Here is a 23,353-nt window from a genome sequence, read left to right as displayed (position 1 = left end):
AGAAGGCATGTGGCAGGAGGCTCAGGGCAGGGCACTGGGGTGTAGAAGGGGTATGGCAGGAGGCTCAAAGCAGGGGGTTAGGGGGCTCAGGGCAGGGGGTTGGAGTGCGGGGTGCAGGAGAGATTCGTGGTGTCGGCTCCAGCCTAGCACTGCTTACCTCAGTCAACTCCGGGGCGACAGTGGCACACAGCAGGGCTAAGGTAGGCTCCCTGCCTGCCCTGGTCCCACGCCACTCCCAGAAGCGTCCAGCATGTCTGGCAGTGGCTCCTGGAGGGGGGCGGGGCAGGTGGCTCTTCTGTGCACTGCCCTCGTCTGTGGGAACCATCCCTGAAGCTCCTGTTAGCCAGGTTCCCGTTCCTGGCCAATGGGAGCTGCAGGAGGTGGTGTCTGCAGATGAGGGCAGCTCATGGAGCCTTCTGCCCCCTCCATCCCCAGGGGCCACAGGGATGTGGTGCCGGCCACTTCTGGGACTGGTGCGGGGGCAGAGCAATCAGGGAGTCTGCCTTAGCCCCACTGCACCACGGGGATGGCAATCCTGCTGGCCAGACTGAAAGCCCTGACAGGCCGGATCTAGCCCGCAAGCCGTAGCTTATCCTTCGCTGTGCTGACTAGTTTTTAAGAAACATTATCTGTCTGTAAATTGATATTTAGAATAAAAAGGACCTGACTGATGTTTTGAATGATTTGCTCTGATTAGGACAGGATTTTTTAAGTGGCCTGGTGCTTCAATATTTTATCACTAATTGAGTGGGGTGATCCACAAGGAGTAGCTCAAACCTTGAAAGTGTCTGGCCAGTGGCAGGACATTAGCACTTCAGGGGAGGGGTGGGTGTGGCAGTGACATCACAAAGGCCTTTTGCAGGACCTCAGTCTATTGGTCAAAGGTGGTGGGGAGGTGGTGACCTCACAGAGAGATGCTGACATCAGCCAGGCAGGACAGGGGTGCAGGGCCAGGAAAGCCTTGGAGAGCTCTGTGGCTTTGCTTCAGCAAGTCTCCTTCTCAAGGTCTCTCTTTGAGGACTTAGAGAGTATTAGGGTTCACGTACGTGAGCACGAGGCGGAACCTCTTTTGAGTTTTCTCCTTTCCTTTTACTGATTTTACTAGAAACCAGACATCCCTATTAAGAAGAGCCTCCGAGAGGTTTGGAGCCTGTTCAGCGTGATGCATCTGGTGCCAGCTGAATTCTAGGCATGGAAAGTTTAAGGTTTAAGGTGACAGAATTTTATTCCCCACCTGGGGTTTTTTTCCTGTAGAATCATTGGGGATATTAGGGTTTGTCCTTTTTGTTTTACCTTTTCCTCCATCCCTCCAAGCTTTCTCTTCATCTCTTTTGTCCTTTCTCCTGTTCCCCTCCCACCAGTGTGTGTGTGTGTGTGTGTGTTGCAGGGGCTGCTCTGCATCTTCCATTGTGGGAATGTGGGGCTGAAATAGTGCTCGGACAGTGATCCCCACTGGTGACTTGGGTCATCCTTTGGGATCCCTGGGGAGAACCCTCAGCCTCCCGCCCCTCAGTCTCTACCCTGATTGGCTGAGCAGGGGGTTATTGACAGGGAGGAGACTCAGGTCCTCGTTGTTCTCTTTTAAGCCCAAGTAAATAAGTCATAACCAGTCCTGTGGTTGATTTATTTTGCTGCTTCTCTGCATTAATTGTCTCTGAGCAGTTCATGAACTGTAGTTGGTCTGGAGCTCATTTGAGAGCACTTTGTTCAGGTCATACAGGCCTTTTTAGTACTTTACCATATGAGTATAATATATTAGAATGATCAAATGTGTTTTACAGTAATTTATTTTCACTTTAAATTGGTTTAGGCAAAAGCAATTTTTCAAGTTCATGCCTGAAATGATTAGTGATTAATTCAGCTGTTAGCTGAATTTCTACTTTTTCAGGCTGCTGGAATATAATTTAATAAATGTATTTTTACAAGTACTTTAATATATATTGACCTGTTAATGGGCAAAATAAGTTGCTAATGTGTGCTAATAATGCCAAAACTCAAAGCTCTTTTCAATTATTTATGACTGGATATAACAACAGCTTTAAAAAGGGTTTCCAATGATTTTTTTTTGCCTTTCTCTTGTTTGTAATATCTTAGTTGCATACAGTATTTGTTTCCTGTTTCTATACTTTAACCCTTGGTAAACTTCAGTTATTTTAGTGTTTTATCTGCATTTTTTATAGAGTACAAACTAATTTAGCTCTGCTGAGTGGACTTTCTTGTCTGTGGTGTAAACGCACTTCTAGGAATGTGGTGCTTTTTGCCGTCTCTGCTGTGCACACTAAAAATATTGTGAAATTATGATTGAATGTTAACTGTGGGATTTTGGTTCATTTTTATTTTCATAGCAATAATGTACAGTTAAAGAAGCCTAGAATCCATATATTTCCCATCAGATTATAACAATCTGAACTCAAGTCAGATTTCGTGTGGCAGTCACTGTAAAAATTGAGGGTTGGAATATTTTTGAGTTTTGGTCTGCCTTAAGTCCAGATAGATTTTCCTGACTGAATGAAATGTCATCAGTTTTCTCTCTTCCAAATTCCTGCACCCTCTAAGTCAGAGGTGGGCAAACTTTTTGGCCCGAGGGCAACATCTGGGTGGGGAAATTGCATGCAGTGCCATGAATGTAGGGCTGGGGCAGGGGGCTGGGGTGCGGGAGGGGGTGCGGAGTGCAGAAAGGGGCTCAAGGCAAGAGGTTGGGGCACAGGAGGGGTGCAGGGTGTATGAGGGTGCTTAGGGCAGGGGATTGGGGTGCAAGAGGGGGTGCAGCATGCGGGAGAGGGCTCATAAAAGGAGGTTGGGGTGCAGGGAGAGGTGCAGATTGCAGGAGGGGGCCCAGGTCAGGGGGTTGGGGTGCAGGAGGGGTGCAAGGTGTAGCAGGGGGGTAAGGGCAGGAGGTTGGGGCATTTACCCAGAGGGGCTCTGGAGTGGCAGCAGGGATAGGGCAGGCTCCTTGTCTGCCCTGGCCCCACACAGCTCCCAGAAGTGACCACGTCACTGGGCCCCTGGGAGAGAGGGGGGGAAGAGGGCTCCATGCGCTGCCCTCGCCTGCAGGTACCTCCTCTGAAGCTCCCATTGGCCATGGGGAGGAGGCATACACAAATCTTGTATTAGGCAGTGAAGTACAGGAGAATGATGGAAATACTTGGTGCCACCACAATCAAAGATCCATTAATTCAACTCCCTTGAATTTTATTGCTGATTACCTCTGCTTCCATATGAACAATAGTGAGAATCTTGTATTCTGTGTGACAAATCCAATCCATTAGATATTGTGGGTTTCCTTCTCAGTGTGTGTGTATATATAGATCTAGTCTTGAATATAGCACTTCAGAAGTCATTGACTTACTCCTCTAGTGTTTTGGCAACAGAGTTTTCATTCAGTTAAATATCACTCTGTGCTTCAGACTTCCTTGAAATCTGATATTTTGGGAAACAGTAGTTACAAAATCACAAATCAAATAAACTGCTTCTTCACTTTGTTTGACAAATTCAAATGAGTGCCTTTTAGAGAATAGCTAGACTTTTTTTCTGTGAAATTTAAAGAAAATTAGATTAGTTGAGCAACGGGGATTCACAAGGCAGTTTTTATAGCAAGAATGTTTTTTTGTAGATTACAGTGCTCTACAGCCAAAATGCTTCTGAAATAAATGTAGTCAAACTTTACTAATTCCAGGTCACTGAGAACAAAAATGATGCTTAAAATTGTTGATTGGCTCTAGTCTGGCTGTTGGGCTCCAGACTTCAGCAGTGGAATCTCCTGGCAGGTAATGTTAGGGTTTCCTTCCATGTTCCGTGACCGTCAGAAGGATCTTGTCCCATTCTTCTTCTGGAAGGAAGTGATCTTGTAGCCAGCAACAACAAATCAATGATGTGATGGCAGCCCTCAACATCGTTCACGATCAGATGAGTGGGAGACTGTTCATTGATTCATTCGAAGACGAGTCTTAAAGCTGTTTTGCTGCATAATGGCAATGTTTTGCCATCAATTCCAGTTGGTCATGCAGTCCATATGGAGGAAACCTATGACAACATGAAACAACTTTTGAGGTGCATAAACTATGACCAACATCAGTGGCAGCTTTGTGGCGATTTGAAGGTTGTTGCTCTCTTGCTTGGTCTGCAGACTGGATACACAAAGTACTGCTGTTTTTCTCTGCGAATGGGATAGTCGTGCAAGAGATTCCCACTACATCAAGAAAGATTGGCCACTCTGACAGTCACTGGAGCCTGGGAGGAAAAGTGTTCAGCATCCACCACTTGTTGAATCAAGGAAGATTTTGTTACCACTCTTACACATCAAGCTGGGTCTGATGAAGAACTTTGTCATCAAGGCCATTGACAAAACACCAAGCAGCTTTCAAGTACCTCCGTGGAAAATTTCCAAGGTTAAGTGAAGCTAAGATAAAGGAAGGTGTCATTTGTTGGTCCTCAGATTCGTGAACTTCTTCGAGATGATGCATTTGACCATGCACTGCGTGGCAAGGAAAAGACAGCATGGAAAGCCTTCCAGTTAGTGGCAATAAATTTTCTCGGAAACAACAAGGCAGACAACTACAGGTTGTTGGTGGAAAACCTCCTCAATGCATACAAAAGCCTTGGTTGCAACATGTCACTAAAGATACATTTTTTGCACTCTCATCTAGATTTTTTCCACCAAACTGCGGAGCAGTGAGCGCGAGACACGGCGAGCGATTTCACCAGGACATTGCAACAATGGAGAAACGCTATCAGGGCAAATGGAGCCCATCAATGCTTGCAGACTATTGCTGGACAGTGAAAGAGATGCTCCATTTAATGAATACAAGAGACAAGCCAAGAAGCGCCGAGTAGACACTGAATAGGACTAAAACTATGTACATAATAGTTTTTTTGCCTTTTTCATAATAAATTTTATTTATATAACCCTTTTGCTGATTTTTAAAGTGTTACATAAACAGGACAGGTGAAATATTATCATGTAAAGCAACCATAAACACATGAAAAGACCTAGGTTTACAATTTTATGATTAAAACTCTACTATCTACACAATATACATAGACATAAAATGTAAAAACTTAAATATCTTAGAAACAGTAGCCAATCAGTTGTTTTAATTGTCATATTTGAATTCAGCACATCAAAATACATAATAAATACCACATTTTAGCTCTGAAGCAGACAACTTCTCAAAAATTGTAGACCAGTGTTATATTAAAGCTTCAACTAATAGCAAATGTGACTGGGTGCTATAAATAACAAATAATATCACATGCCTAGCGATGTGCACTCATCGTTATTGAATAATGTGGGTTTCAATAATTGGTGTCTTTAAAAAACAAACATCATAGTGGTATATGGCTGAGTTGTTTTCCTTGAATTTTGTTCAAAAATGCATGCAATTGAACTGCCTTAGGCTTTTTCTGTGGGGAGCCAATTAATACTGGAAGCTACTTTGTTAAACCTTTCTTTAGAAAGCCTTAACTATATTTACAAAATAGTTGAGCCCAAGATTAGTTACATCTAAGGATGTAAGGCGTTAACCTGCCTGAACTGTTAATCCCCCGGCCGGCCGGCCGGCCCCAGCGGCCCCACACCAGCCAGCCTTTTAATGGGTTAAACGTTTAAACAAAATATTTTTAATCGTTTAAACATTTAATTTTTTAAATGGGTATTTACATCCCGAGTTACAGCACACTTTCGTTTAAGAATACTTAAGGTGGACATGAACTTCAAATTTTAAAAAGTGCATACAAATGAGGCTAAAACTGAATGTCCTTAGTTCATTTTTACATGGTTCTTATGCAGGCAAAACTCATTGACATCAGTAGCTTTGCCTGAGTAAGGATGGAACAGGAGTTTTAAAATTTGGGTCAATGTAAATTTTTAACTGTGGAATAAAAATTGGTGAGTAAATGCAATGCAGGTGAGAAGCCCTGGGCTGGCAAAGTGGAAGATGCATTTAACCCATCCTCAAATTATGATTGACAAAATCACTTACATAGTCAAGTGTGGATATAAAATGAATGTGAACTCCCAAAATATTTTTAGTACTCAGTTACAGAATATCTATATCTGTTAATACAAGATTTCAAGCAGCCACAGAAAACTGAGAATTCTCGTCTCCCTGATGTCTCCTTGTAATGTATTCTTGAGAATTGTCATCTGAGCATTTGCATCAAAACAACCTGCTATGACTTAAATGAGGATCCCAGAATGGCTGGATCGTCCGTCCTGTAAGAATTTAATTGAAACAACAATCTCATTTCATCATAGCCACTGGTGCAAAAATTGTATGGTAACTGCTTTTGGCATATACTGTCTTGAGTTGGATTTGAACCGGGTACATAGTGATGAGCGGCATTGCTGCTATTATCAGTCTCTGGCTCATGAAGTTTCCCTAGCAGCGCTGCTGCTGCCATTGGCTGTATTCTGAGGGGCCCATGGATCTGTGTGTGTAACTGAAGTATGGAAACCTCCCTTTCGCCCTGGAAGTATGTTCTTGTTGCAGGGAGGAGATACTGCTGGAGAAGCTTATGTTACACTGCCGATGCTGTATCTGAATAAAGTCTCCAGGTGTTAATTCAGCAACTACTCACAAGCCCTAAATTCACTCCTTAAAAAATCCTGAATAGGTACATATTGAAGAGTTACACTAATTTCAAACTATACAAAGTCTAAAACTTCTGAACACAGATTAATCTCAACTATCTGACTTGGATGACATACATCTAAAATTCAGAAAAACCAAATCTTGAATAGTTGAACTTCAGATAATCATTTTCCTATACCATCAAGTACAAGTCTGTGGTTTTGTATATTGTGGTTATTTTTATCAGTGCTGAGCACTATCGGTTCCAACTAAAGTTAATAATTGCTGTGGATTCTCAGCATCTCTGAAAATCTGACCCAAAATCATTAGTTGTCCTGAAAAATGTTCTGTAGTATAGGAACACTGATTAAATGATTAGTAAAACAGAAAACATTAAATGCAACTGGAAAGATTGGCCCCGGCCCTGGCCCCAGCCCCGAGCCCTCTCATGCACCCCAGACCCCTCATCCCTGGCCCTACCACAGAGCCCTTACCCCCAGCTGGAGTGAGGGTGGGGGAGAATGAATGATGGAGAGAGCAGGGATGGAGTGACTGGAGGTGGGGCCTTGGAGAAGAAGTTGGGCCTCAGGGAAGAGGCGGGGCAAGGGTGTTTCGGTTTTGCGCAGTTAGAAAGTTTGCCATCCTAACAACAACAACTGAAAAAAACACTGTCTTGTATGGAATGTTGCTTATGTTAGTTGGCTATCACTCATTAGACCTGCAACTTTGAGTGGAAAATAAGAAAACCAAAAGAAAAGGGGCAGAAACCATCAAATGAGCGGGGGGGAAGCCCCCACTCTTGGAGTCCTTTGTATTATATCTCTGTCATCCATAGGTAGCACTGGTCATGTGATGGACTCCTGGAACTTTCCATGGTTTTCCTCCAAAACCTTCACACACATCAGGGCTTTGTCTTATCTGGAGAATGTTTTTTGTTTTGTAGTCCAAGGACACATTATCTCTAAACAGTCTGTGAACCTATCAATAGAAATCCAAGTTCCCAAGACAAGTCAAAGTAGACTTATTCTCTTAGCAAGACTCTGGTTCGGAAAATTAGACCTTCCTATATGGTCTATTATCCTTAGGCCATTAGTCTTTTTCCCAAATGCAGTGGATTCCACTGTATTGACTGACAGTACAGTGTAGTTTCTGAAAATGAGGGAAAGCATGTGTTGGGGAGCAGATTGGACAAAGCTCAAGGAGACCCCAAGAGCTGTAGATTTAGACCTTTTTGCTCCTTAGTTCCTCTGGTTCTGGAGGTCCTGTCATTTTTTCCTCCAGAGGGGAGCCTTCACAGCAAACACTGCATACTGAATCTCATGAAATTTTAAGAGTCCTCTTGACTTTACTATGGGAGGCTACAGTTTGGCTCTCAGAATTGTAGATTTGATCCAAAGGCCATTGAAATCACTGGAAAGTTTCTGTGTTAGCAATAAATTCAGTGAGGAGGACAGGGTTACATAGTTTGTTTAGGGATATTCATGAACAAAGAACTGTAGAAACTAAAATTACAGACTGTAGATCAAAGTCCTACTTTAACAGATTTAATGAAAAGTTCCTGTTGTCTTCAAAATTGCACTTTTGAGCAAATATGCTGTTTCAGGCTATGTGTTAGTTGTACATATCTCATTTCCTCTGTAGGCCAGATATCATTTGTTTCATACTTTGTAGCTTCACACTGTTTTAATTCCATTTTTAAAAGTAAACTCTGACATCTCAGTACAGGATCCCCTGTGATTCATGGTGCAGGCTTTCAGGATCTTGCATGATTATTATTTTTTGAAGTGATTTTATGACTCTAGAACAGGGGTTGGCAACCTACAGTACACGTGCCAAACATGGCACGCAAGCCGATTTTGAGTGGCATGCTGCCGCGGTCCCGGCCCCCAACTCCACTCAGCTCCCCCACCCACTGCTCTCCCCTGCGGGGGCAGGAGGCAGAAGCTTGGTCCTGCAGCAACCAAGCTTCCCCCCACTCCCACTTCTTCCCTCAGCATGGTGCTTTGCTGCCCCTCCCCCTCTCCTTCCCCAGCGCCAATCAGCTGATGGCCCTAACGAGGGGGAGGGGGAAGAGCAGCAGCGTGTACACAGCTCCCTAGAGGACACAAAGGTAGGTAGGGACGGAGCCTTGGGGAAGTGGGTGGAACAGGGCATATTCCTTCCAGCCCCCTGCCTTGAGCCGCTCAGGGCAGGGGGCTGGGAGCACTACTACGAGCCAAGCACCCCAGCCCTCTGCCCTGACTCCCCCACACCCCCAGCCCTTTGCCCTGACCTTTGAACCCTCCCACACCCAGCCTTCTGCCCTGCACACCCCCACACACCCCAGCCATCTGCCCTGACCCCTGAACCCCCTCACACACCCAGCCTTCTGCCCTGCACCTCCACTGCCCCCATCCCTCTGCCCTGACCCCTGAACCCCCCCACACGTCCTCTGCCCTGAACCCCCCCACACACCCAGCCTTCTGCCCTGCACCCCCCAGACCACCACTGCCCTCTGCCCTGACCCATGAAGCTCCCCTCACACCCAGCCTTCTGTCCTGCGTCTCCACAGCCCCCATCCCTCTGCCCTGACCCCTGAACCCTCTCCTCACAGCTTTCTGCCCTACACCCCCCACACCCCCCAGCCCTCTGCCCTGACCCCTGAACTCTCCCACACACCCAGCCTTCTGCCCTGCATCCCCACAGCCCCCATCCCTCTGCCCTGACCCCTAAACCCCCACACACCCCCAGCCTTCTGGCCTGATCCCTGAACCCCCCCACACACACACCGAGCCTTCTGCCCTGCACCCTCACAGCCCCCATCCCTCTGCCCTGACCCCTGAACCCCCCCCCACACCCAGCCTTCTGCCCTGCACCCCCCCACACACACACCCTTCAGCCGTCTGCCCTGACCCCTGAACCCCACCCCCTGGTCTGGGGTCCCGGCCGCAGGCCCTGCTCAGCCCACTGCCAGCCTAGGTGAACAAAACCCCAGGCTAGTGGCGTAAGATCAGCATTTTAATTTAATTTTAAATGAAGCTTTTTAAACATTTTGAAAACCTTGTTTACTTTACATACAACAATAGTTTAGTTATATAATATAGACTTATAGAAAGAGACCTTCTAAAAAATTTAAAATGTATTACCAGCACTCGAAACCTTAAATTAGAGTGAATAAATGAAGACTCGGCACACCACTTGTGAAAGGTTGCCAATCCCTGCTCCAGAAGCTTTCTGACACCTGTAATAAAAATTCCAGTCAATTGCATGTGATTGCCACTCTTTATTTTTCCTGTTTCTCAGTGTGCAAGTTGAGTAAATAATTATCCTTTATCACAGCTTCTATAAAGACCACTAATTATAGCAAAAATTTAAGATGCAGGAGGGAAAGAAAATTAATCTTGATTTTTTTTTTTCTTGTGAAGTGGGAGGTGATTTTATTTTTATCTACCACCATATTTCTATATAGAACTAACGAACCATCTTCTTCCTCCCTTGCACTGATCTCTGCTATTAACACTCTAAGTTATTTCTATTGATGTTAATGAGATTTGAAAACAACCTCCAGGGAAAGTTGAGAGCACTGCTGTGAAATTAAATTCTAAACAAAATATAATTCTTAATATGGGTTTACTACTTAAGGTTCATTCCTGCAAGATGCTGAGTACTCTAGCTCTAATCCAGCAAAGTACATGAACACGAGTGGTCCCACTGACTTCAAGGGCTGTATTGCTGGTGATTAGAAAAAACAGACAAAAACTTACCTTGGGAGCTAACTTGACTGATTCTTGGGACTGGTAATTGAGAGGAAAAATAGTTTTTACTTGTAAATGGAGCATATTTGCATAGAAATCTGTGACAGATGATAAACAAAAAACCCTGCCGTAGTGTTTTTAGAGTCTGTTTCCAGTGTACAAATCTACTTTGTTGGGGATTTTTTTTTGTGCATACACTTCCTGCAGAATATTCAGCACATGAACACTATCTACAATGACATTTGAAGTTGAATCCTCTTTGACATGTATGAAACTTAAATGTAATAAGTAATTAAAATGTAAAATGATTAACATGTTAAAAAATAATTGGGCATGTTCCTTGCTGAAGTAAGACATTTGTAGTATTATCTGGCTAGTTTTAGCCTTTTAAAAATATATTTCCTGCCCCTTTTGAGGGTATGTGCATGGGCTGGTCATTGGAACTCATGTAAAAGAGTCTAGGAAATGCATAACCAATGATGGTTCTTAAATCAACATTGTGACGGGGTCTTCAGGGTGCAGCCTGGGCTGTGGAACCACTGAGCCCTCCAAACCTGCAAGTCTGGGCTCTCTCTCACACTATGATGCTAATGTCAAGCTACAAGCCTCTGACAGGCACTGCACTTACATAGACATTCAGAGTACATCTCAGTACCACATACAGCAATACTTCATAACTTCACATACAGTGATAGTACGTACAACCCAATGTTCAGCAAATCAAATGGTTTGAAAATGACTTTTAAAATACCACCTTACAAGGCATGCATTGTACAAAACATGTAATCATATCACAGTGATGAATATGGGGATTCTAGGGTGCTATTTTGAGGTATAGAAGTGTCACAGATATGGACCTATTATGCTTTTGAAAATGGTGAACAAACTGTGCTGAACAAATGAGGTGTGTAGGGGAAGGATGGCGCTGTGATTAGGACACTAGCGAACAACTTGGGAGGCCTGAGTTCAGTTTCCTGCTCTGTCACAGACTTCCTGTGTGATTTTGGGCAAGTCATTTGTTCTCTGTGTGCCTCAGAGCTCCATCTGTAAAGTACAGGTGATAAGAACATAAGAATAGCCATACTGGATCAGACCAAAGGTCCATCTAGTCTAGTACTCTGTCTTCTGACAGTGACCAATGCCAGGTGCCCCTGAAGGAATGAACAGAACAGGTAATCATTAAGTGATCCATCCTGTCACCCATTCCCAGCTTCTGGAAGACAGAGGCTAGGGACACCATCCCAAGGGACACCTATCCTCCATGAATTTATCTGGTCCTTTTTTGAAAGACCATATGAAATAGGAAATACTAAGAGGAATATGTTAAAGATTGAGGCACAGTAGTGGGGGTCTAAAAGTGCCATAGGTAAATACTATGAGAGTGCTGATTCTAGATGTTTTGAGGGACTGTTTCTTTTTACTATTATATCGAGAGAGCTGCAGATAAGTGATTTGAAGCTCCACAGTGATTAATTTAAATTTCATTCACATCCCCTAAAGTTTGATGATTGCTTCCATTGTGCAGTGAATAATTCTTGAATGAAGAAATGTGTGATGCAAGGGCAGGAAATGATTTTATTGTATTGATTTTCATTCTTTGCAGGAAGAATCCGCAGCACAAGCTTGAATACAAGCACACCACACCTCCAGGTAAAGACTCTTGTTCAAAACTTTTAAAAATAAAAAGGCAGTGATGCACACTTAAAAGGGCGTATGAAATGGTTTATGCTTCTGTCATGCTTTACTCATTTGTATTTGTCACTTACTATACAACTCTGCCGTGTTGCCATTCCTAATGCTTTAATTCTTTCCCTACAGTTGTCCACAATAAAGATTATTGCTTTTCTACTCCACTTAAGATTTGTTTCACTGCTAACTATTTTAGATGTCTTTTGATCTGAGTAACCTCAGTAGGTGATTCAAATGCTAACAGTATGACATGTACATGCATGGCTTTTATACCATACAGACACACACCAAGAAGTAGTAGATACTTGAATCAGTTGGTGGCTTTTACTCCAAACACTTAATGGAACAAGAATTCCATAATTTGAGAGACTCTGATTTTTAAGATGTGACAATCTCAATAAAAGATTCTGGGTTTTTTTGCTTCTGGCAGGGGATCTGAGGAAAGTAGCACAGTGAAAGAAGGAATTAAAAATGTAGAATGTAGTGTTTGTGCTGTTTGTTTAAAAAAAAAGTTTGTCTATTTTCTAGACTAGTGATTCTCTGCATCTAAGATACCAAGTACACCTCTACCCTGATATAATGCAGTCCTCGGGAGCCAAAAAATCTCCAATGTTATAGGTGAGGCCGCATTATATCAGGGTAGGGAGAGGAACCGCTCCCCGCCCCAGCTCACCTGCGCTCTGCCTCCATCTCCTCCCTGAGCGCGCTGCCGCGGCTCCACTTCTTCCTTCTTTCCGAGCTTGCCGCACCAATCAGCTCTTTGGCCCGGCAAGCCTGGAAGTGGGGGGGGAAGAAGTGAAGTGGAGGCGGCGCGCTCAGAGGAGGAGGCGGAGATGAGCAGTAGCGGCTGCTCCTCCACTGAGCACAAGTGGCACCGTGTCAATTTCCTGGCGCCTTTGTACTCACCTGGGGGAGTGATTAAAAAAAAAAAGGCGCCACTCACTCCGGCGCTTTTACTTTACTCACCCGGTGGCACTCCAGGTCTTTGGCGGTACTTCGGCGGCAGGACCTTCACTCGCTCCGGGTCTTCAGCGGCATTTCAGAGGTGGGACCTTTAGTGCAGCTGAAGACACCCGTCGAAGACCCAGAGCGCCACTGGGTGAGTAAAAGCACTGCAGCGGGTGACACCTTTTTTTTTAATTACTCCCCCTGTTCCCTCCACCTGACTATGCCACTGGAGATGAATTGGACCACGGAGCAGTTCCTCTGCATCCCCCCTTACTTGCTGTGGCCCTCCCCAGACCCCGCCCCAGATCACCTCCGCTCCGCCTCCTCCCACAAGCACACTGCAGCTCTGCTTCTCCCCCACCCCCTCAGGCTTGCTGCGCCAATCAGCTATTTGGCGTGGCAAGCCTGGGAGGGAGGAGAAGCGGAGCTGAGCAGCGTGCTCGTGAGAGGAGGAGGCGGAGCGGTCGGGAGCTGGGGTAGGGAGAAGTTCCTTGGCGCCCCTGGCTTACTTGCTACAGCCCCCCATCCCAGCTCACCTCTGCTCCTCCTCCTCCCACAAGTTCACCACAGCTCTGCTGCTCCTCCCTCCCAGGCTTGCCAAACAGCTGATTGGCACAGCAAGCCTGGGAGGGAGGAGAAGTGGAGCTTCAGTGCGCTCGTGGGAGGAGACCGAGGGGAGGTGAGCTGGGGGAGGAGGGCCCGGGGGAGGGACGCAGCAAGTAACGGGCGGGAGCAGACAAACTGCTTGCGGTAACACAAATTCAGATACAAGGAGGTAAAGCAGCCCTGTCCCCCGAAGCGCTGCTTTACCACGTTATATCTGAATTTGCTTTATATCGGACTGCATTATATCAGGGTAGAGGTGTAGTTCCACATTTTCGTTGGGGGACTTGGACAGAGTTTAATCAGGATGGAATCTGAATCTAAGCATTCATTGAAAAGCTATTTTTCCAGCATTTCGGGTTGAAGTAATTAGATTTATTGAACACTTAGCGTTGGAAAATATAACAGTTTGACATTTTTCTCTAAGAATGTTATCAAATTTATTTTTTGATTTTTTTAAGTGTACTAGGCTTTTTCAAAAATTATATAAATCCATCCTTCAACCATACAAACACTGAAAGATTTTTAATTTAATACAACTTTGCAAATGTAATGCCACTCTGTTCAGAGTTTCCCAAGAGTTAGGGATCACGGCAACGTTATTGCTGCAGAAGAAACTACAGTTATTTCAATGATCTAAACCTGAAAAATTAGCTCTGTATAACTCGAAAGCTTGTCTTTCACCAACCGAAGGTGGTCCAGTAAAAGATATTACCTCAACCACCTGTCTCTTATTTCAGTAACACAATGATCTAAAAAACATACAAGGATATAGCTATGTTCTATGATTCTATATTTGCAACTTTTTAAAATGTTCAGCTATTGTGTCCCTGAAGGATAAACAATAAACCAATATGCCCCCAGGGTTGGAGCTCTGGAAAGGAGTTTACTCAAGCAACGGTAGAGTTATGGGATGCTGGCACTAGTCTTGGGAGTCCTGTCAGTTGGATTGCAGGGTCTCAGCTCTCTGAAAGGGGTGTTGGACAGAGGATCTGTATCCTGAGTGTGTGCCCAGAAACCCTCAGCCAGAAGCAGTGCCTGGCCTCTGTTCAGACTCAGGAAGCTTAAAGCTCACAGGACCCAGTGAAGTGGGACCCAAAAAACAGCAGCCTAGTGCAGTGCTTCTCAACCAGAGGTCCGGGGGGCTCTGAGGGGTCACAAGCAGTTTTCAGAGGATCTGCCAAGTAAGGCCACTGTGAGATTTGCTATGGTCCAGGGCAGAAAGCCGAAGTCCCACCTCATGGGTCTGAAGCCCAGGGCCACGAGCCCTCCATCAGAGGCCGAAACATGAGCAATGCAGCTTCACAGGGGCCCTGTGGCGTGGGGCCCCAGGCAATTGCCCTGCTTGCTACTCCCTAATGTCGACTCTGGCTTTTATATGCAGAAAACCAGTTATTGTGGCACAGGTGGGTCGTGGTGTTTTTGTAGCATATGGGGGAGGGGAACAGCTCAGTAAGAAAAAAGATTGAGAACTCCTGGCCTAGTGAGCTCTACCAGGGCTGTATGAAATCATAGATCTGTTTTGCTGGCACAGAAAAGGTGTGGGATCAAACATGGAAAAGGTTCATGAGAGGGTTACTATCTCGGGAAAAAGAACAGGAGTACTTATGGCACCTTAGAGACTAACAAATTTATTTCAGCATAAGCTTTCATGGGCTACAGCTTGCTTTTTCAGATGCATAAATACATAAACGTACATAGTAAATACAGTCACCAGGGCAGTTACGTTAAAATGTGGGAATGAACTCTTTATTTTTGCAGTCTCAGTTGTTGTTACATCACAGATTTCTGCTAGATTGTAGTTTCCTTGGTAATAGCTTTTTTTTCTTTCCATTTAGAAACTGAAACAAGAAGAACTAGACAGAAAACTAATAAAAGAGGTTAGAAAGTTCTAATTTTCTAAAGGGACCTGTTACTATTGTGATGATGGTGTTTGTTTTTAAATCATGCACGTGAAAGACAAAGCAGGTTAGATGTATTGGTTTCAGTTAGAGATGGTGTAATACTGAAGTACTTTATCATGAATGCTGCTTGCTAGGTCTCTAGTTGGGGAAGGGACATTATTTTCTTTCAGTGAGTGCCCCTGCACTTTGTACTGCAGGGTGTTCTATGAAAATGTGTTCCAGATAAGCAGACCTAGTTTTACTCTGGAAACTGCAAAGTATCTTTTAAGTTTAAAGATGAACATTGAATGATTTAAACCAATTAGCTCCCTAATATTGCCTAGAGGTAAAAGGCAATAAGATCAAAGGAATCAGTATTTCAGCTACAACTGTTTAAAGGCTGTTCAGTAAAGGCTTACTGCCCAAAACATTGCTGTATTCCTTTTTGCCTTAAGCTATGTTCTAAAGAACATGAAGGTAATTCACGTTGTGTGCATGTATACATGTGCCATTGAGCTTTTCTTAAGTTTAATTTTGTATCTGAAATATTGATGCCTCATAAGGTGTTCTGAATTAGAGGTTCACTAAAATGCTTACCAAGGAACACTGCTTTATCATTTTTCATCTGTATGTGAAATATTAACATTCTTTTATAATGCTGTCACTGAAGATATGTTGATTTGTTTTGAATTGTTTATCCCTTGTTTTAAACAAAGGTCACTAACCAAGAGATACAAAACATATGTTTATATTTCTTAAAACAATAGCGCTACTGTCAAGTGCAGCTTCTTTGAATAGTGTCCCTCTGGGTGCTCCACTGTAGGCGTATCTGTGCCCCTGCACCTCTATTTGGAGGATCGTAATGGGAGCAGGAAAGAATCCACTGATTGTCCTTCTTGTGGGAACAAAGGATACAGCTAGATTCTTGCTGGAACATATCAAGGGAGACTATACCAGGCTGGGAAAGATGCTTAAGGAAATTGAGGCTCGGGTGATCTTCAGTGGGATTCTGCCTGTTCCTAGAGAAGGGCAACAAAGGTGTGACAAGATTATGACAATCAACAGATGGCTCAGGCATGGTGCTATAAGGAGGGCTTTGGAATGTACGGCCATTGGGAGGCATTCATGGACAGAGGACTGTTCTCTCGGAATGGACTTCACCTGAGCAGGGAAAGAAATAGACTTCTAGGATGGAGGCTGGCACAACTGATTAAGAGAGTTTTAACTAGAAATTTGGAGGAGGTGGTTAAGAGATGTCCAGGTAATCTCCATGCTGGAATTTAACATTGAGAGGGAAGAAAACGAAGTAAGAAAGGATACAGCCATGGGTATGAGAATGGACATAAGGAGGAAGGTAGTGTAGATACCAGTCTAATAGGTGATACTGGCGGTGGAATGTCTGGGCCTAATTGGGTAAAGAACGTGAGCAAAGCCAAACAGCAAAAATTAAGATGTTTGTACACCAGTGCAAGGAGCCTAGGTAACAAAATGGAGGAACTAGAGTTACTAGTGCGGGAAGTGAAATCAGATATTATAGGGCTAACAGAAACATGGTCGAATAGTAGTCATGACTGGAGTACAGGTATTGAAGGGTATGTGCTGTTTAGGAAAGACAGAAATAAAGGGGATGGGGGGTGGCTGAAAGACAGTGCCAGCAGGCGCTCCACACCGAGGCTGCAGTGCTCGGCCGAGTAGGCACCTTGCTCCGGTTATGCCACTCCATCGGGGCGCCCTGAGATGATGTCTCTTTCCTTTTGTCGGGTTGAAGGATTACAGATTCACTTGTTGCTATGTATCCTTCGCCCAGACATCTCAAACAACTAATATGAGGGTCGCTCGGCATAGGCTGCTTACAACATCGCAGGGCTTAAAGCCGGGGACTAGGACATGCCCTAGGCTGAGTCCATCTGGACCGCTAAACTAGAACTACACTAAGGATATTAACTATTTTACAGGAGAACGTTTGGAAGAAACTGAACGAAACGCAATGCTAGCTGAAGCAGCGATGTTCCGACACCATCACTGCGGCAAGAAGGACTGAGGGTGGGGGAGCTGCGCGCTTATACCGCAGCATGGCGTGTCTGCCCCTATGGATACCATGAGAAAAAAATTCCAGCACCAGTGCATGTGGTGGGCACACACACCTAACATGGAATGGAGATGACAAGCACTCAAAGAAGAACTGGGTTTCCATCCATTCTGAAATATATATACAATCTCATCTGACAGATTAGTTTCAGTTCAACTAAGAATCTTGATTTGTTTGCGCTTCTTCTGTGTGATACAGTGTCATCTCATTCATGCAAAAGAGAGATTTTACTGTGAGCCAACTCAGAACCTGGATTCAGATGGAAAGAGTGTCTAATTCTGCCTCAAACTACCTATGTAACCTGCACCAAAATCGTAATTGGAATTGTATGTGCATATCCTCCGGGCAGATTGGCTCTAGTAGAGTGGATCTTAGTATTTTTGTGGAGGCCAGGAAGCAACCATTGCCTGCCACCTCAAACAAATCTTGTCCACCATTTTCACTTGCAGTACATGCAAGACCACTGCTAAGCTTTGAAGGGCTTTGTGAAAGATCTGCATACACCTCAAATTCACATTGTCTTCAGTGGCTCACATTTACATACACGTTGGCACGTGCCAGTGATCTTGGGTTCACCCATCTCCTGCTGCGAGGTAGAGCCCAGCATGTTTCTTGTGTTGGCCTTGACCCTAACCTGCAAAGTTTATTCTTAAAATCAACTATACCTATAGGTTAGGGAAGTTAAAATGCTTAACAATATTGATAATAAATAATTAAAGCTGTGTACAAATAGGGAAACAATGTAAACATAGGCTTTGGAAATGATTAAGACCTAGACAGTCAGCCTACTGCTAGATGTAGGATGTAAGATTTTGCAATATACACCTTGTGATAAACAAACCACAAATGGGCAGTTTAAGTTGAAATAACGCATTTTAGTATCTGTATTAACGTGTGGGAATTTGGGAATGTATGATTCAATAGCTTATGCTAGCAATCGGAACTTAATTATGTCCCTGAATACAAATATGGATGTGGCCGCACCTACATCAAATATAGCCCTAGATGTGTGGGATGTAAGGGAAAAGGGTACAAAAGGTGGCAGACCAACCCCTAGTTGGACATCAAGATGACAGGATGGTGAAAACCTGCAACCTCATTCCTACTTCTGGTGCTTCTCCATTTACTTTTCCTTCCATCTGGCTCCTCCTCTGATATATTGCGGTCTCTGTAGGTTGAGAGAATACACACTGCAGGGATTCATCTGCTATACTTATATTGCTTTTCTATTACGTGATTTACTTATGTTTTAAATACCAGATAAATCCACACCTCTGTGTGATTCACCAGTCTCATTTCCTATAATAAATGTATAGCCACCAGAGTAACAATCCTGTTATCAGTGACTTGGTGAATTTTGCACTTACATTATCAAAGATACATTTGAATACGTTAACCAATTGCAGTGTGAGGTTACATTTACTCTCTCACAATGTTTGGAAACTATTTCACAATTGAAAAAACTCTATAGTGTCAGTTCTATGGAAAATTATCTGCTCTCTTTCTCAAAGATCTATTGACGGAGCAACCCACAGAACTATTGGAGGTAACATGAATCCATTTCAGTCTTCATGTTCGAGTGGGAGCCCTCTAGAAAGGTAAACTGCTAAAGTACTGGTGAGCCTCAGGCCATGGAATTTTAGGGTTCATGGGGCAGATTTCAAAAAAAGTGCTTAAATCCATTGACAGCTGATAGGACTTTTAAAAAAACCTTTAATGGTACAGCCTATATATCTTATAAAGTATAGCAGATGATCAGAGTAACCAGTAATGTAATTCAAAGAAGAGAAAAATATATGTGGGGTAAAAACTATGAAGATTTTACCCCATCTCCACCAATGCATAAAGCGTTCAATGCATTATAAAGGAGGGATATGAGATGATTTTGATCCATAGCAAAGAGCAGGGAGCAAGCATTGCCTATTGCAGAAAATGGAGGTTCAAATAAGACAAATTGTATATATTAGAGATACAATAAGTTTATAGTAAGCTTCGCATACATCAATTTTGTAATGATCCGCAGCTCAAATTTAGCTTCTCACACGTAAGGTTGGGGCATGAACAATACAGCTGTTTTGTTAGGAAAATGTCCTTTTGTAAATAATACATGGTTTTAAAATAAAGTTTTGCACATGTAAGTGTTGCAAAAACCGAGCGAAGCATTCACCAAATTGCTTCTTGGCCATGATCCCAATGGCTTCATGCGGCATGAGTCAAGGATTTTAATAGGTCTCTGTGCAATGCAATACATCATCAGCCTCACTCAGTGGCAGGTACCTGGCACTGGCAGTGGTAGACGTCTGTCAGTAACATAGTGGCAAATGGAGTTACTACAATTTGCATCGCAGGGGAGATTGATTACTAATCATCAGAGTTCTAATCTACAGCATAGCCCACTAAACATGAGCAAAAGAGAAAAAACTTCACTTCTATATCCACCATATCAATCCATCTCTTCTTCAAGAGCTTCTGCAACGACTCTATTAAATCACTCTTCCTACACGCCCCCTGCCATCTCTTCTCTCTCCAGTTCAGTCCCCCACCTACTCATAGACTCATAGACTCATAGTCAGAAGGACCAATATGATCATCTAGCTGACCTCCTGCACAGGCAGGCCAAAACCCTACCATAACATTTATCAACCCCTAACATGACTGAGTTATTGAATCTCAAAATTGTGATTGAAGACCTCAAGCTGCAGAGAATCCACCAGCAAGCAACCCCTTGGCTGATCTCTTGCTACTGCCATACGCTATCAAGAAGAAAGAATCTATCATCTGACCCTCATTGCTGTCTCTGAAAAATTGATGCAAATTCACATACTTGCAGACATAGGTCTCTCACAGATCCCTTGTAGGCTCAAGCCTGCTCTCCATCCATCTATATTCCTTCAATATTTACCACCATTATCCGCTGTTAACTGCCATACATGTTATAAAATTGCATCTCACACTACATTTTCTCTCTATTACATCTGTTTTTCACACAACGCACAGTCAACCGTGGAACTCTTTGCCCAGGATTTGAAGGCCAAGGTACAACAGGTTCCAGGTACCAAGCAATAGAAATTGTGGTTCTTCCCTGACTGTCGACTCTAGGGCATCAGAACTCTTGCTGTACTGTTGCCACATCGTACACAGAGGAGTGTCCGTGGTACATTGTCTGTACCGATAGCAGTGTAAATGTGCAGAGCGCTTTATGTATAGGAGCTTTGTCACACTAGTTAAAGTTTACTTCGTTGCTGCTTTTGAGACAGTCGGTAATTGTCTCTCTCCTTAGTGGGTAGCACTCCTGCCTGAGGACCCTGGTTCTCTAGCAGTGCGCGCTGAGCTCATAGCAGAGGCCCCTTTCTGGGTGCCGCACAATGTTGCTGCCGGTACTGAGCGGCTGATCACGCTGGGGAACCCCTCTGGCTGGCCAACAACTCTGTTGAGGTCTTGGAGTTCTTTTTCTCGCAGTTTATGGGAAATCTGCTGTGTTTCTTTATAACTCTACCTCCTCTTTGAAGCTGAAAGCTCCCGGGATGATCTGGGGTCAGCAGCAGTCCTCTGGTAGCTGGAGTGCCTCTCCACAAGAGAGTTTACTTCAGCTCCTGTTTTTCACAAGACTCTGTTTTAGCGGCTGGCAGAGGGAGCGCTTTTGAGGGATATGAGAAGTCTCCCAGGCACTGCACACAGTGAGAATGTCCGTCGTTACTGAATCGACTCCTGCAGGAGAGGCACCTCTTGAGCTTGGAGAGCCCGTGTACCCCAGGTGGTGGGAGGTGTATGACCCTCTAGCAGTGAGAATACAAAAGAGGTAGTCTTGCCATTTCTTCCTCTTCTCCTTTTTATTTTTAACTGCAAAGTTAGAATGTCTTCTAACACCCTGAGGAACAAAGGGGGGACCCGCCCCAAAAGGGGAAATGAAAGTGAAGCACTTTTTCTTCTCTCTTTTTTAAATCCACAGGGCAATAAACTACACTAGTAAGACAACCGCACCAAAGCCAGCTGCTACTTATGCTAAGATGCAGATAAGGAAGGACAACTCTTGCTCCCCTGAAGACCAAAGTGGTTGAGAAGGAAAGAAGGGGTTCCCACTAGCAGTAGAGATAGCCTCTAGGCAGACCATCAGAGGAGGACAGATGTGCAAGCTGATGGCACTGCTACCTAAAATCATAGAATCTAGACTTTAAGGACAGAAGGGACATATGATGGTCTAGTCTGACCTTCTGCATAATGCAGGCCATGAATCTCACCACCACTCTGTATCAATCTGTAACCTATGTCTGAGCTACTGAAGTCTTCAATCGTGATTTAAAGACTCACGGTGCAGAGATCCTCCAGCAATCACCTGTGCCCCATGCTGTAGAGGAAGGCGAAAACCTCCAGGGTCTCTGCCAATCTGCCCTGGAGAAATTCCTTCCTGACCTCAAATATGGCATCAGCTAAACCCTGAACATGTGGACAAGACTCACATGCCAGACACTCAGGGAAGAATCTCTGCAGTAACTCAGATCCCCCATCTAACATCCCATCACAGGCCATTGGGCATATTTTCTGCTAATAGTCAAAGATCAATTAATTGCCAAATCTGACTATCCCTCATACCATCCCTTCTATAAACTTATCAGCTTAGTCTTGAGCCAGATATGTCTTTTGACCCACTGATCCCCTGGGAAGTCTGTTCCACTTCAATCTCGCATCATGGGATTTGGCACAAGACGCCCGGGCAGCATCCTCATGGTGCAGTATAGAGTGGTGATTTCGCGGTGCGACTCAACCTGCGTATAACATTTTGCAGACAATCTCGGGACAGCGGGTCCTTCGTGTGGTAAAGATGTGGATGGACATGGAGCAGTAACATCCCGTGGCCAATTACGAAGATAGAAGGTAATGTCTGTTTGTCCCTTCAAAGTGAATGTCGCTCTCACGTACATAATAGTGGATATCAGCGTATTCTGTATGGAGGCTGGGTTAGGAGTTATGGTCTCCTAAAACCTCGGAGAGGCATTGCGGGTCTCGCTCGACGGACGCTTTCTACTTGGACCGCTCTGCTTTTCAATGTGGTCGGGTGAACGTGTGGAGCCGAATGGAACCACTCTCTATCTTGCTTTCGGTTACCCCTTCGGGGAACCTTGTTATATCTTGGCTGCTTCCCAACATCTGGACGCAGCCCTACAAATGTCCTGTGTATGAGCTAAGAGAGTGCAGGTGTGAACCAGGAAGAAGGAAGGAGGCTAGTAGAAGTTGGCTGATCTGTGCCCTTGTGAGGTGCCTCACAATGGCAGTGAGGGACTCTCTGCAGCGATGTGTATACAAGTTTTTTGATTCATTTTTTTTGGAAAAAGACTAGAGTCAAACTGTGGTAAAAGAAGGACGTTTTGAGTGGAGATGCGGACGCACCTTTCATATGGACATCTCAGTATCATGGGACAGTCTTGCAAAGCTTCTGTATTGAGGTTTTGTGTATTTTGACCAGGTCCATGCAACCGGCGGATTCCCTTACCTCTCTAGTCACTTGTGGAAGCATCGAGTGGGGCTTGGGTATGGAAGCAAAGGCGGCTATTGAGAAAAAATGTCCTGCCTCATATAACAGAGCGGAGCCGCCTGTGGAGGACGAAGTGTGTGATTTGGGGGCTGGTGCGATCTTAGTCTTGTAAACACTACTCATTTGAAGGATACAGCTAGACATGGACTGGTCTTCGGACCGAGCCAGGGCACCTTTAGCCTCAACCAAAGGGATCTGTAGCTGGGCAGAGACCCTTACTGGTCTTGGGGTTATCAGATACTTGCATTCTCTGATGGTTAGAATCTTCATCTTAATTTCAAGTCTAAACTTCCTCTAGATGGCAG

General features: G+C 44.3%; 1 protein-coding gene across 3 annotated transcripts in view; it reads left to right on the top strand.

Annotated features, from left to right (window-relative positions):
- APLF (aprataxin and PNKP like factor) overlaps window positions 1-23,353 on the top strand; it is a 112,755-nt gene that overhangs the window by 71,849 nt on the left and 17,553 nt on the right. For 2 of the 3 annotated variants that reach the window (XM_032806358.2, XM_032806357.2), the window contains 2 exons: window positions 11,910-11,956; window positions 15,385-15,426. In XM_032806358.2, the coding sequence (XP_032662249.1) occupies window positions 11,910-11,956; window positions 15,385-15,426 (89 nt within the window). Of the gene's footprint in view, window positions 1-6,491; window positions 6,557-11,909; window positions 11,957-15,384; window positions 15,428-23,353 lie in introns of those variants that run through there. The other variant, XR_004377293.2, reaches the window with a different exon arrangement.

Source organism: Chelonoidis abingdonii, chromosome 3, assembly GCF_003597395.2.
Source record: "Chelonoidis abingdonii isolate Lonesome George chromosome 3, CheloAbing_2.0, whole genome shotgun sequence".
NCBI lineage: Eukaryota > Metazoa > Chordata > Testudines > Testudinidae > Chelonoidis > Chelonoidis abingdonii.
The sequence above is the reverse complement of the archived record's forward strand: the minus strand, read 5'-3'. Positions and strand labels throughout refer to the sequence as shown.